At 39.9% G+C, this 12,565-nt stretch overlaps 1 protein-coding gene across 1 annotated transcript; it reads left to right on the top strand.

Moving 5' to 3' along the window:
* Positions 1-331: 331 nt before the first annotated feature.
* Positions 332-12,165, top strand: LOC309672625 (riboflavin-binding protein; the record flags this gene model as incomplete). The annotated part of the gene is made up of 5 exons (XM_082484173.1): positions 332-470; positions 1,180-1,279; positions 2,403-2,531; positions 7,716-7,827; positions 11,845-12,165. 5 exons carry the CDS (start codon positions 332-334, stop codon positions 12,079-12,081), a joined length of 717 nt encoding a protein of 238 aa, XP_082340299.1. The 3' UTR covers positions 12,082-12,165.
* Positions 12,166-12,565: the final 400 nt, after the last annotated feature.

Below are 12,565 nucleotides of genomic sequence, written 5' to 3'. Positions count from 1 at the left end.
GTTCAAAGATAAATTCAGGTCAGTGTAAGAAACTTAAAATAATTTTCTTAAATACTGAAAATTATAACATGTTTTCATAAATAGCCTGAACTGTTGGTGGCTTTTATCACTTGCCACAGAACCTCAAAATCATGTACCAGAAGTGTTCAGATATAAGCAAAGAGAAAGAGAGAACATGTGTCTTAATATGTATGTGTCTGCTGAGCATATTTTATTTGGTTATATACGTAGCTTTTTTTAAGCAGTCCTTCTTTTTAATTTTACGTCTTCTCCTAGAAATAAAGGATTAAATAAAGACTTCTCTCCATACAGGAGAAAGAACGGAATAACAATGCTGAGGTTTGCTGTCACCCTCTTTGCTGTCATAACATCATCTACCTGCCAAAAATACAGATGTCTGGAAGGGGACACCCACAAAGTGAAACCAAGTCCTGAGCCAAATATGCATGAATGCACTCTGTACTCTAAATGTAAGAGTAGTTTAATATTTGCCAAATATAGTCTAGAAGTACAGCTTTGTATGCACTAATTGTTTTGGCAGTTCCTTCACTTTCTCAAAAATATGTAAGATGCAGTATAAGTTGCATTTGAAAAATGTCCTTCGTTGGCATTTTGCTGCATGCAAACCAAGAGTAAGATTCTGGTTCTTAACAGAGTAAACTGCAAAACTCACATTGACTTCCTTTATTATCTTTATAAAATTCTGATGCAGTTTACTTTTCCTGTAGCTCCGTCTACTTAAAAAAGTTTACAGCAAAGATTAATTTGGTTTATTGTGATTAAGTATAAAAATGAATAAATTGTAGCAGATGCCAAATGGGAAATTCTGTAGTGAGCAACGTGTAGTATTTATTACATTTCTTCAACTCTCTTTTTTATGTTTCATAGTTTTCAAAGTTAGTATTCCTCAGGATATAACATCTGGAAGAACACTAGTAAAATTCTTGGAGCTCTCTGGGCACACCTTGAGAAAGCACTGTTGATGCCAGTCCACCTCACTTAACATTTAAACGGCTACTTCCAAAACCAAAAATGTTAGAGCTTGAGTACAGCTTCTAGTTAGTACTAAGAGACTTTATCATGTTATGGACCAAACCAGATTCATCTTACATTTTGAGTCTTCCAAATACAGTATTAAAGAAAAACCTCATTGCAAGATCTCTTTTTCATTCCTGACAGCTTCCTGTTGCTATGCAGACTTCACAGAGCAATTGGCTCATTCCCCAGTAATTAAAGTAAACAACAGCTACTGGAACAGATGTGGGCAGCTCAGTAAATCGTAAGTCAGCTTTGATGTTGTCTGTGTCCTGGTTCAATAGATCTATGCTGTAGCAGCGACAGAGCTAGGACAGTTCCTAGGTTGCCCTAGAGATGATGCCACCCACTAGTTCCCATCCTCTTGTATCCATACCTGACCAATGTCTGGCTCTTCTTCTTCTCCTCTTACAAAAGCCCCATGAATCCCTAAGTATATACTATTTATGCAGAAGGATTTGTGCCATTTTTTCAAGAAAGGGTTATGGTTTTTCAAGTTTGCTTTCAGTATAGAACCAGATCTAGCAATGCAAAGCAGCCATAAACCCAGTACATGACAACCACACTGCATCTCTGTAGCTCTCCAAAGCAACCATCACATACCAGTGAGTGTGACCCCTAGTCAATACAGACCAGGCTTCTTCCTTTGTTTAGAAAGCAGATTGACTAGATTATTAAATCTTGCAAATAAAATGCACAAGAGTCCAGAAATGAAACTTCTGAATATTTAGAATAAAAATTCTTGTAGTCCTGTGGGTTTTGTAACCACAAAGAATGTCTTCATAATTAAGATTTTTAGTACCCTGTTAGATGTTAGAGCTGTGAAACATGGCAAGTTATAGAAATAAAAGAATGAAAGTACAAAACAATTAAGCAAAAACATATGTGCAAAAGTAACAGCTATTGCCTGCCACTCCCAGAAGAGCAGCAACAGTATGCGTTTTAAGTAACTTCAGCTGGGCTGTGGGAAAATCTAAAGATTAATGAAACCATAAGGCTACAGCATAGAGGAAGTTTTGTACTATAGTTTTAAACTATATTTTATTATTGCCTGGAATTGTTCTTGCCAGGAAAACTCAAGGCCTCAAAAGTTTACAGAAAGCTTACACAAATAGGGCTGAAATATGCATGGAAACATTTGTGCACTCTTTAGCTGGCTATGGTAATTGCACGGTCAGAGTCCGTACACAACGCCAAAGAAATGAGTTTGGAACTTAGACATTAACAGGGAGAAAGGATGCTTTTCTATGTTTTTGTCCTAATCTGTACTATTGCACCCACATCAAAGCAGGCCTAGAAAACCGAGGCTATAGCCTTCCTTGATGCTAAGAAACAGGCTTATTTGTGGCTTTTCTCTCCCACCACAGCTGTGAAGATTTCACAAAGAAAATTGAGTGCTTTTACCGGTGTTCTCCACATGCTGCTCGCTGGATCCATCCCAACTACACTGCTGCTATTCAGTCTGTTCCATTGTGTCAAAGCTTTTGTGATGACTGGTAGGTTCAGCTTTTTATCAAAGTGGTTTTATTTAGCTTTAATGTTCCTGTGTTACTCAGGTGTCGAGGAGCATGGGTGGGTGAAGCACAGATCTCCCAATCAAGTGGCAGTAAGATTAGATGGTATTGTACCACCTTTATGCCTTTTCTCTTGTTTTTCCTCTTCATTTCTTGTTTGCCACCTCTACTTTTTCCTCTGCTAAGCTACTACCCCCAAAATAATAGACACAGGCTGAATGCTGGATGGAGTTACTGAACTGTGTCAGAGTTTAGGGACCCAGGGACAGCACCGCCCTGCTCTCTGCAAGGAAGCAGTGTGGTGGCATCAGAACTGCCTGACGTGACGGAGGAGCTCTTGCCACATTGGAAGGCACTAACAGCAGTGAGGGCCTGCCCACACGTTGAAAAGTCCATGCCTGTGAGTTACCATTTATGCAGTTAGCATTTTATATCTAAATACTTGACCATTATATGATACATTTCTTTTATATCTATAAAATGGAGTATGAAACCATGAAAACAGCCACTTCCTTTATGTTTTCAATTATTTCATACAACAAATTAGCTTAATTCCTTAATTTTCCACCCTTGGCCTTTTCTCTTCCCTTCCATCATCTTTCTCTCTAAAAACACTTCTAAAAGCCTGAATCTCAGAAAAACTTGCAGCCAAGTAATGTTAAAAATATTAATAGCAATGAGCAAGCATAACAGCATTTAATTTTGTTTCCCAAAATACAGCATCAGGGAATCACATTACTTTTTGAGTGCAAGACATGTAGTGGGACAACCCAGCACCTGTCTGTCCTTAGCCTTGGGGCAGAAGCATTGTATCCCAGCGGAATACTGAGATTTTTTCAGTGGTCTGTGTCCATCTTATGTCTCTCCCTCCCTTCATCCCTTCCTGTCTCCCTGTTATGAAATGTTGGATCTTAAATAATGTCATATAAATCTCAGTCAGTACCATATTAATGTTGGGCCTGGGAACTAAAGTAAATAGTCTATATGGTTAAATTGATGTGAAGCATAATACAAACAGCACAGCCTGTGTTTACACTATAGGATTATAACTGGTAGCATCCCTTGAAAGTAATGAACTGTGAATGCCTGAATCCCTTACTCTGCTCTGAAAATCATGGAAAACTGTTTTAATACTTCTAAAAGGTTACAAAAGAGTTTTTCTTGGAAGCACAGAAAATACAGGACACAGTAGCACATGCTCAGGTTCTCTTGTGCTGCTCTGTACAGTGCTTTCCCCAGTGGTTACACAACTTGAATATTATTGATACATGGATCCATTTTCACTCTCACCTTCTCTCCAAGGGCAAAGTCATGTATGCAGTGCAGTATTTTGGTAGGATTTGTCTTTAGATATGTCCCCATTGCTTTGTGCCAGAGAAGGAAACAGGAAGCATAGCTTGGATTTGTAATGGAAGATAGTGAGAAGGGCTGATGTACTTCTTAGCCTCCCTAGAGTTTCCTCTAGTGATGAATTTTATTTCTGTGTTAGGGAACTCCATGTGCCTCAGGAACAGATTTGTCATGTGTGGTCTTCCTTCCTAAATTTTTGGTAATCTTCTAAACTGAATCCAGATTATTGACCACCTTGAAGACAAAGACTGAGACCTTGAATTTGCCTCAGTGCTCAGAATCTCAAAGCTCAGAACCAATTACCAAAATTTGAAAGCATTTGGATTTTAAGGCATTGGAGTTGCCAGTGAGCTTTAGAATAGATCTAACAGGCAAAGCGATATAATACCAATATCTAAAACAAATGTATCCCAAAATAAGTAGCACACAAAGTCCTCGCCAAACTGATATATCCAGCGAAACTGTAAAGACAAAAGAAAATATACACTGTAAGTTTAGTTTGCCTCTATGAACTGGTTTAAGCCAGCCTTAGTATATATGAGATTCATACCAAAGTGTATATGGTGGGTCAGTATTACACAGCAAAACCCTCAGTGTCCCCTGGGTATTGCCAAAACCTCCAGGTAAACAGCATTTTTAACTTTTGTTCCTGGAAAGTATGGGGGGGGTGACTGAGAGTTGCTGCACATGAAAAACTGACCCTTTCCCAGTATGGAGTCTCGTGGCAGAGAGTAGGCTCTACTCTAAACAAATACTGAACAATGATCTATTGCCCCTGTTGGCGTCATAGATGCCTGGCCTGAATCAAAAATGTAATGATGACCCATTACTGTGCATGCTCGTCTGTGTGCCTGCCTAATGCCAATGTCAAACCCATTCCCTCATCCTGCTTAAGGCCTGAGGCTAGAAAAGAGCCTGGACAGAATTCCCACTCTTTCTGGTGATTTAAAGTAACGTTTCTTCATGTTCTATTCACTGGAGTCCCTTTAGCGTGCTGTAACACTGCTAGTGATGTGACCTACTTTCTCTACATGCCGTGAGTGTGCCTGCTGCATACTGTATGTCTTTGTGGCCAGAAATGTGCAGAGGATTCTGAATGAGCAGTGACTTCATTTAAAAGAAATTCATCTGACTAGCTTGGGGCCTTCCCTTTCTTCCTATTGTCTTAGGATTCCTTGCTCCCCTTAGTCCTAAAACTATTGCTTTTGAAGGAGCCTGATGTACAAGCCATTTTCTGATCCACCTGTGGAAGGGTCCTATGACCTTTAAAAGAGAAACATCTAATTATAAAAAATGGGGGGGAAAAAAGCTTTAAAATAAAAACATCCTGCCCCTTGTGCACAGGGAACTGGTATGTTCAGGGCAGATCTTTTGAGTATTTATGTTTCTCACAGGTTTTAATGAATGTTTGAAGAAACCACTTACATGTTTCTGGACAGCAGAAATCAGACTTTTCATAAGTCATGATTTTTCATAAACTTAGCTTCATAATTACTTCCATTGGGATAAAGAAAAACTCATAATAATGGAGTTATGCCTTGCTACCTGCTTATATAACAAACCACAGTTAGGCAATAATCATAATTAGGAAAGATTTCATCTGACAATTCAATAGATAATAGTGAATAAAAATATAAATATTTTAATAAACATATTTAATTCAAATTTCTGAGGAAACCAGATGTATAGCATGAATACCCTAGTTCAGTAAAACTCTTAAATACATATTCATGATTTGAAAAGTATAACTAAAGGTGACACTAATGTCAAAAGAAGCCATTCTGCCCCCTCCTGAGTCCCAAGGGCTGCTAATTTTTTCCCCTACCCTGTCCCCACCCATGTACCAGCAGCACTGTCTGAGAGGCTGTGAAGCAACCCTGGTCTGGGAACCCATCCGGCAGAAAAACACAGCCAAATAAAAAAAGGAAACTTTAAAAAGAAGACTGTGGGAGGGGCAGAACTGCTTTAAGTGGAATTGCTAGTATTAGGCAGCTCACGGTAGATCAACCGTGCTAGAAAGCAATGAATTTGAGTGCATGTATAAAGTAAATCTCATGCCTATATGGCTTGAAGAATCAAAAGCTAATTGTTGAATCTGATGCTGGTATATGGAGAGTTCATAGATGGTGATTAACAAAAACTTTGCATTGATCCTCCTAACTGGTGTGCCTTCAAGCAGTCACAGTGACTAGCATTAGAGAAACAGCCATCACTGGGGAGTTACCTCTGTGTGTCTTTCTCACTCAAGGTGCACACAGCAGCTAACAAACAACAAACCAATTATTCTTATAGTCCCTAGTACCAAATCCAGTCATGGTACAAACTGGTAGGATCTGCCTATTAGTGTCACATAATATTAATTTATCAAATTGCAGCCTATATTTCCAGCAGAGCCCCTACCTCTGACAGCAAGTTCATGGATGAACACATTTGAGAATATGTGTCTTCTGCTCTAGACCTGTTCAGTTCAGGCCCTGGCTACCCTCCATCTGTTACTGCTCTTTCTCCCTCAAAAAAAAGCCCAGAAAACCTGTGTGAAGGTTCTACAGATGTGCACGTTCTTACCTTTCTGGATGTGCAAATGTACTGCAATGTCTAGTTCTTGTAGTTCTGTGACTACATGACAACTTCATATTTCATTTTAAAATGTAAATCTGCAGCCCTCATGATATCAAAGTAGTTTTGGAAACAATCTGAAGATTAAAAATAACAAACAGAAAACATATCCAAAGGCATTAATTACAAATACCATGCTGAACTACACTAACTTTTTGAAAGCCGTGCTTCATGTTTTTGGCACTCTCCATTACTGGTGTGAATAGTCCACCTGAAGTCATTGAGACTAAATTTAAGTAGATGTTAACTGATTTGCAGAAAGTGATCCCTAAGAAAGGTAAGAGCCAAAAAGTAGAACATAAAAACAAGTGGAAGGAAGGAAGGAAGGAAGGAAGGAAGGAAGGAAGGAAGGAAGGAAGGAAGGAAGGAGGGAGGGAGGGAGGGAGGCAGTCAGGGAGGGAGGGAAGGAAATTATGTAGGCTAATGGTAAGTCGTGAGATCTCTCATCACAAAGACCAGCCAGTTGCATACTCTACTCGTTCCAGGCCATTTATAGACTTTATTTTACATTACCACTTACAAGTTAAAAATAACTTAACATTTAAATTTTAGACTTATACCTTACAAGACTCTTATCCTTCCTTCTTCACTTCAAGTTTAAATTTTTTGAAAATGTTGTTCTGAGGCTGACAGCCTATTAGTTTATATGATTTTATTGTTTGTGGATTTTCCTTATTGCAGTGCACGTTCCTCATAGCAACCCCCTGCCCAGGAAATATCATTCTTCTTTTCCCATACTAATTCATAAATACAAACCTTCCCCACATCTCCCTCAAGTGACAGTTCATTCTTAGTGTACCTGTGCTGTCACAATATTGAACATCAGCATCGGTGAAACTCCCTCCCACACAGTATTTCCTCTACTCAGTAACATCAGTAAACATAACCAAGCTGCAAACATTGCATGAATGAGTGCTGCTCCTCAGAACATGAGCCCTTTACTTAAGCCTGCAAGTACAAAATGTAGTGGGTGAACTGTTTGGTTTTCATGGAGATTTAGGTCTTCCTGGCCAGCTCAGAGTTTATGTACATGTCAAACTAAGATAACGCACACATTTCTTGAAGATCTGTTGCTAAGCTGCACTGTGCAACTATACAACGTTACTGGCATAGCCCACATAGACTTTTTGAGTTGAATCTGAGTCCACTGGAAAAAAAGTGAGAGAAATAACTGTATCTTCCACGCTAATCTCCATGAAGGTATGAAGCCTGCAAAGATGATTCCATATGTGTTCATAACTGGCTGATGGACTGGGAATGGGATGAAAGTGGAGAGAACCACTGTAAGAATAAATGTATTCCATACAGTGAGGTAAGAAAACCTGATCAACTAGAGCAGAAAAAATGGCATTGAGTTCTTTTTTTTTGTCCTGAATATGTGAGTGTAAAATGCAACAGGTGAATTATTTTTACTTCAGCAGTTTCAAGTCATACCTACATCAGACTTTTTAAGTATATAAATTTTAAAACATTTATATTTATGTAGATTGCTTACTGTAATTATATATACATTTAATTAATCACTATTCAAACCACTTGTGAAACAAAAGGAGAAGTTCACGCAGCACTGATATTTTAACCACAATGGGGTTTAGAAAGTAAAAGATAAATAAACTTTGTTCATACAACAGAGACACTGAGATGCATTTTATAAGGTTCCTTATATAATGTGGGGCTTTACACACCTCTGTCTTTTCAAATTGGAATGTAAATTCCCAAATCACTAAGGAATTTTTAAGGTTTTCTTGCCTATTAGGTATCTTTGCCCTTTTCTCTATTTTACCTTGTTATGTTCAAGTCCTTCTCCATCCTCCAAATCCCTAAGTCCTGACATTCTTCTAATTGTCTCCCTTTTGCTCTCCATAGACCTGTCATAGCTCTGATGTGTGTTCTCCATTGTGTCTACCAATGGCTAGGCAGAGCTAACTTTGTTCTACGTAATTCTGATGGTTAAAGAGCAGCACTGACAAGCTTTCTAAGAGCTCATCCCATCTTTCTGAGAAGGTTTAATGGTTGGGGTAACTAATTTTATAAGCAAAAATGTATACAATGAGAACTGACAAGACTTATAGGAGCAAGGTTGCCAGGCCTTTCAAGAGTCAGGATTTTTTCTAGTGACTCAAGTAAGTTTAGCATCAAGACAATGTAATGCAGCTCAAAACTGCTACGCTTATTTGAATATTTTTAACAGTTGAACTTCACTGAGTCCATGAAAACTGTCCAAATATCAGAAGTAAATGAAATTTAAGTGTAGTGCTTAGGGACTGGTAGTAAGGCTTGCAGAGATCCCAGATTCATTGTTTTGAATTCAATTCAAGTGCATGTACTTCCAGAAGTCAGTTCAGCAACTGATATAAGTGGAAGCCACAGTCCAGTTAGTGCAGGATTGCTGTGTGCCTTGCAAAAGTGACACTAATCAGCAGGCTCAGGAAGGTGGCCAAAAAACAAATGGGCTGCGGAAACTTACAGCTTAGTTTCCCAGATATGCTAAATCATCAGTAGTTCCAGATGAAGTGAAAAACGAAATGATAATATCTGTAAATAATCTCCAGTCCCTGGTTCAAACTGTCCCTGGTCCAGAGATAGGAGTTTTTTACCTTGAATTCCCTTGTACTTATTTCTTAAAGAAAATATACCATCTGCAGGGAAAAACATGCAGCAAATCCAGAGGTCTTATCACTTGAAGCCAGGCGCAGCTATTCCTAAACTAAATGGAACCACACCCTAAACTGCCCATATTTTTCACCAAAAATAGGCTTGCATGCTAAGTAAGAATAAAGATTAAGTTTCTTCAGAGAAATTAAAAAAACACATTTCCCATATGAAAATTACATGATACACAAACATTAGACTTGCTTGGTTTGGACTCAACTCATGGAAAAGAAAGTTACTGTCACCTAGAAGCACAAAGGGTTCTCCGATGTCAAGAGCACTGTGGACAGATGCTTACTTTCTTTTGAAGCCCTCAGCTCATACAGAGGAGCAGTCAGCAGCCCTACATTTGACATATGCAAGTGGTTGTAAGGACTATTTGGAACAAATACTGAATATGGAACAAATGCTGAATATTAAGAATGCACAGTGGATCATAGCCAGTTTTAGCCTGGCTGAAATGAGGCACATTTTGTCATTGTTCTCCCAGCTGAGTGCTCCCCAAGCAATGTTAATGCACAGACTAGAACATTTTCCAAGCGGCTGAAGAATCAGAATCCTTTGCAGTAATTTAGGGACACGTTTGGTAAATGGGCTGTGTGCACTGTTTGTTTGCTGCAGCATTCTGGCTACACTCTGATCTTTAAGCTAGTTAGGAGGAAGGTCAAAATAAAATTACCAATTTAGCAAGTAGAAGAGCATGAATACATGTTACAGAACCTGTGGGACACAAGAATAGGATGTAGCCATGTCTCTTGCATACAGACCTAAGAAAACCCACATGACAGCTTTTAATACTTTCTGGAATTATTAGCTAAAAGCAGATGGAAATCCAAGAACTGTACAGGAGCTGGAAGAAAATGTCTAATGGTGCTTAAAAGCACAGGAATAGCGAGAAAGAATCAGCTAATATCTGCCCGCCCTGAGAACACAGGGAGAGAACTAGATGCAGCAACCTTTCAATTTCTGGCCCTGTATTGCTGTCAGTGCACTAGCCAACCTCCACTCTCCTCCTCCAGCAACTGCAGCATCTATGGATTGAGACCTGGCCAAAGATGGTGTGAACTGAAAAGCTATTTTACAGACTACAGTGTCTTTGGGGCTATTTGGAACAGACTGTCTATTATTCACAAAGGATAGATTTCTAATGCAAAAGTGATGATAATGATTTCTTCTCATCTGCCTTCCTGCACAGTATAGCTCAACATAGTTTTGCATGTGGGGAGACAGGGAGACATCTTATAAGAAGAACTTGCAGAAAATAAGTGGAGCAGAAGAAGCTGCAGGACTACAGATGCCCAGTCCCACTTCCACATAATAGACTTAAATCTGTAATCATTAACTTTTTGCACACGGAGCAGCTTCCAAGCAGAAATCTCCCAACCACAAAGGCAGGGCACCTTCTCTGAGATTCACAGTGTCAGATCTTTATATGAGCTGGCAATGACAGTAAACCAGTACACCATCCAGAAATTACAGCACAAAGAGAAACACTATAGGATCAAAGGATCAGTGTCACATGCAAGGACTACTTGTACTATTACAGATGAAACATAGCTTCCTTCAGAGAGATGCTGGTGACATGGTCTACATGAATCAGTCAGCCATAGAGCCCAGCAGTCCTGCTGCCTGGCCCGCTGTTTCAGTCATTAACATTCCCACTCCTTAATTCCAAAGGCTGCTACTCCTGCCATCGCTCCCAGCCCCAACTTGATTCTTAGCTTTGCTTCTGGGAGTACCTAGAGCTTCCTTTACAGAAACAGAAAAGATTGAACTTCAACCACAAACACATGGGAGAAATGCATGTGAGATAAAGTGTGTATCCTGCCTACTTTGTGGCTGGATGCGATAACTCCTAAGCTAATACTCTTTAGGCAAACTCAAGCTGGGCAGACAGGAGGTTGTCACAATGTGACTGTGGCAAACAAGAAATATCTCTGTTGTGTGGTTGCACAGATCCTATGACACAGACCTTACAAAATGATGTAGTACCAAGAATAGGACAGATTCAGTCACAGAGAGTGCAAGAAGCTGCAGTTTACAATTTCTTGAGCCAGAAATGCCATTGCAGCACTGGACGCAGCACTTCAGAAGCCTGAAGAAAACTTTTCTTCAAGCAGTTTCTAAGTTATGTCCCTTCTCTTTGTCTGTGAGGTCCTGCCCAGTCACGATGTGCATTGCAGCAGGCACAGCAAGAACCCACGGAACTGTGACTCCACTGGGCTGTAGCCTGTAGATATAAAGATTTCCGTATTCAAAACACTCAGTCTGGCACTTTCAGCACTACTCAGATCCCAAGGCATGTCAGACTGTCCTGACACGCCACAAGTTGTACAGCCTCACACACACAGCTTTGGTCTGTCAGACCCAGAAAGCTCACTGGGCTGTCAGCCCCAGGGGGGAAACAAAGGGCTGGCTGTTGATCACTTTGCACTTTGTATAATCACTTGCTTTCACAACAGGCAAATCTCTTTTGCCAGTGGTGGGACTGGATAACATTTTAAGATATCTCGGAAGTGGTGAAGCATGGCATACAGGAAGACAGTGAATGACTGCAGGCTGCTGTTTTATCTAGTACCAATTTTTAAAAGTGAGCAATGTTTATCAATTGGATACAAATTGATTTGAACTCAATTCTTTTTAAATGTAATTGATGCTTTTCTTATTTGACTCACAGATGTATGCAAATGGGACTGACATGTGCCAGAATATGTGGGGGGAATCATTTAAGGTGAGCGAATCCTCCTGCCTCTGCTTGCAAATGAACAAGAAGGACATGATGGCAATGAAGTATCTCCTCTCCGAAAGCTCAGAGGAAAGCTCCAGCATCAGCAGCAGTGAAGAGCACGCCTGCCAAAAGAAACTCCTGAAGTTTGAGAAACTAGAGGGAGAGGAAGGGGAACAGACAAGATAAGTGCTGGTGGATGTATGTCAGGACAAGAGAAATCGTCGTGGAGGCTGGGCTTAGGGCATCACGCCAGCCTGCTTTATCCCTTACTTCCTAGAACATAATAAATCAATGGCTGGTTATATTAATCTTTCTCTGATGTTTTTTGCATCTGCATCACAAAGCTCACAGACAGGTTAGCACAGGTGTAATCTTGTGACTTGAACTGAAGAGCCATAAGCCTGAAGGTAACATCTTGGGGTTGACTTTCAAAGAGGAGAGAGTTCCTGCTGACTTAAGGTGGAACAGTGAGAACTAGAGACCTCTGGAAGGCCATGCCAGTAATGCACCAAATCTTCAATCCAAACCCTTCATTAGCATAGGCACACAGTACTCCTGTCACAAGTTCCTGTATGCCTGGCTCTGCTCAAATAAAGAAGAAAAGCTGCAGGCAGAAATAGGTCAGTGAGCCTGGCTACTGACCACTGAAAATGTATTCATTTTGTATCTA

The sequence above is a fragment of the Vanellus vanellus genome (assembly GCF_965231255.1).
Source record: "Vanellus vanellus genome assembly, chromosome: 5".
In the NCBI taxonomy this organism is placed as follows: domain Eukaryota; kingdom Metazoa; phylum Chordata; class Aves; order Charadriiformes; family Charadriidae; genus Vanellus; species Vanellus vanellus.
This window is presented reverse-complemented; position numbering and strand designations above follow the sequence as displayed.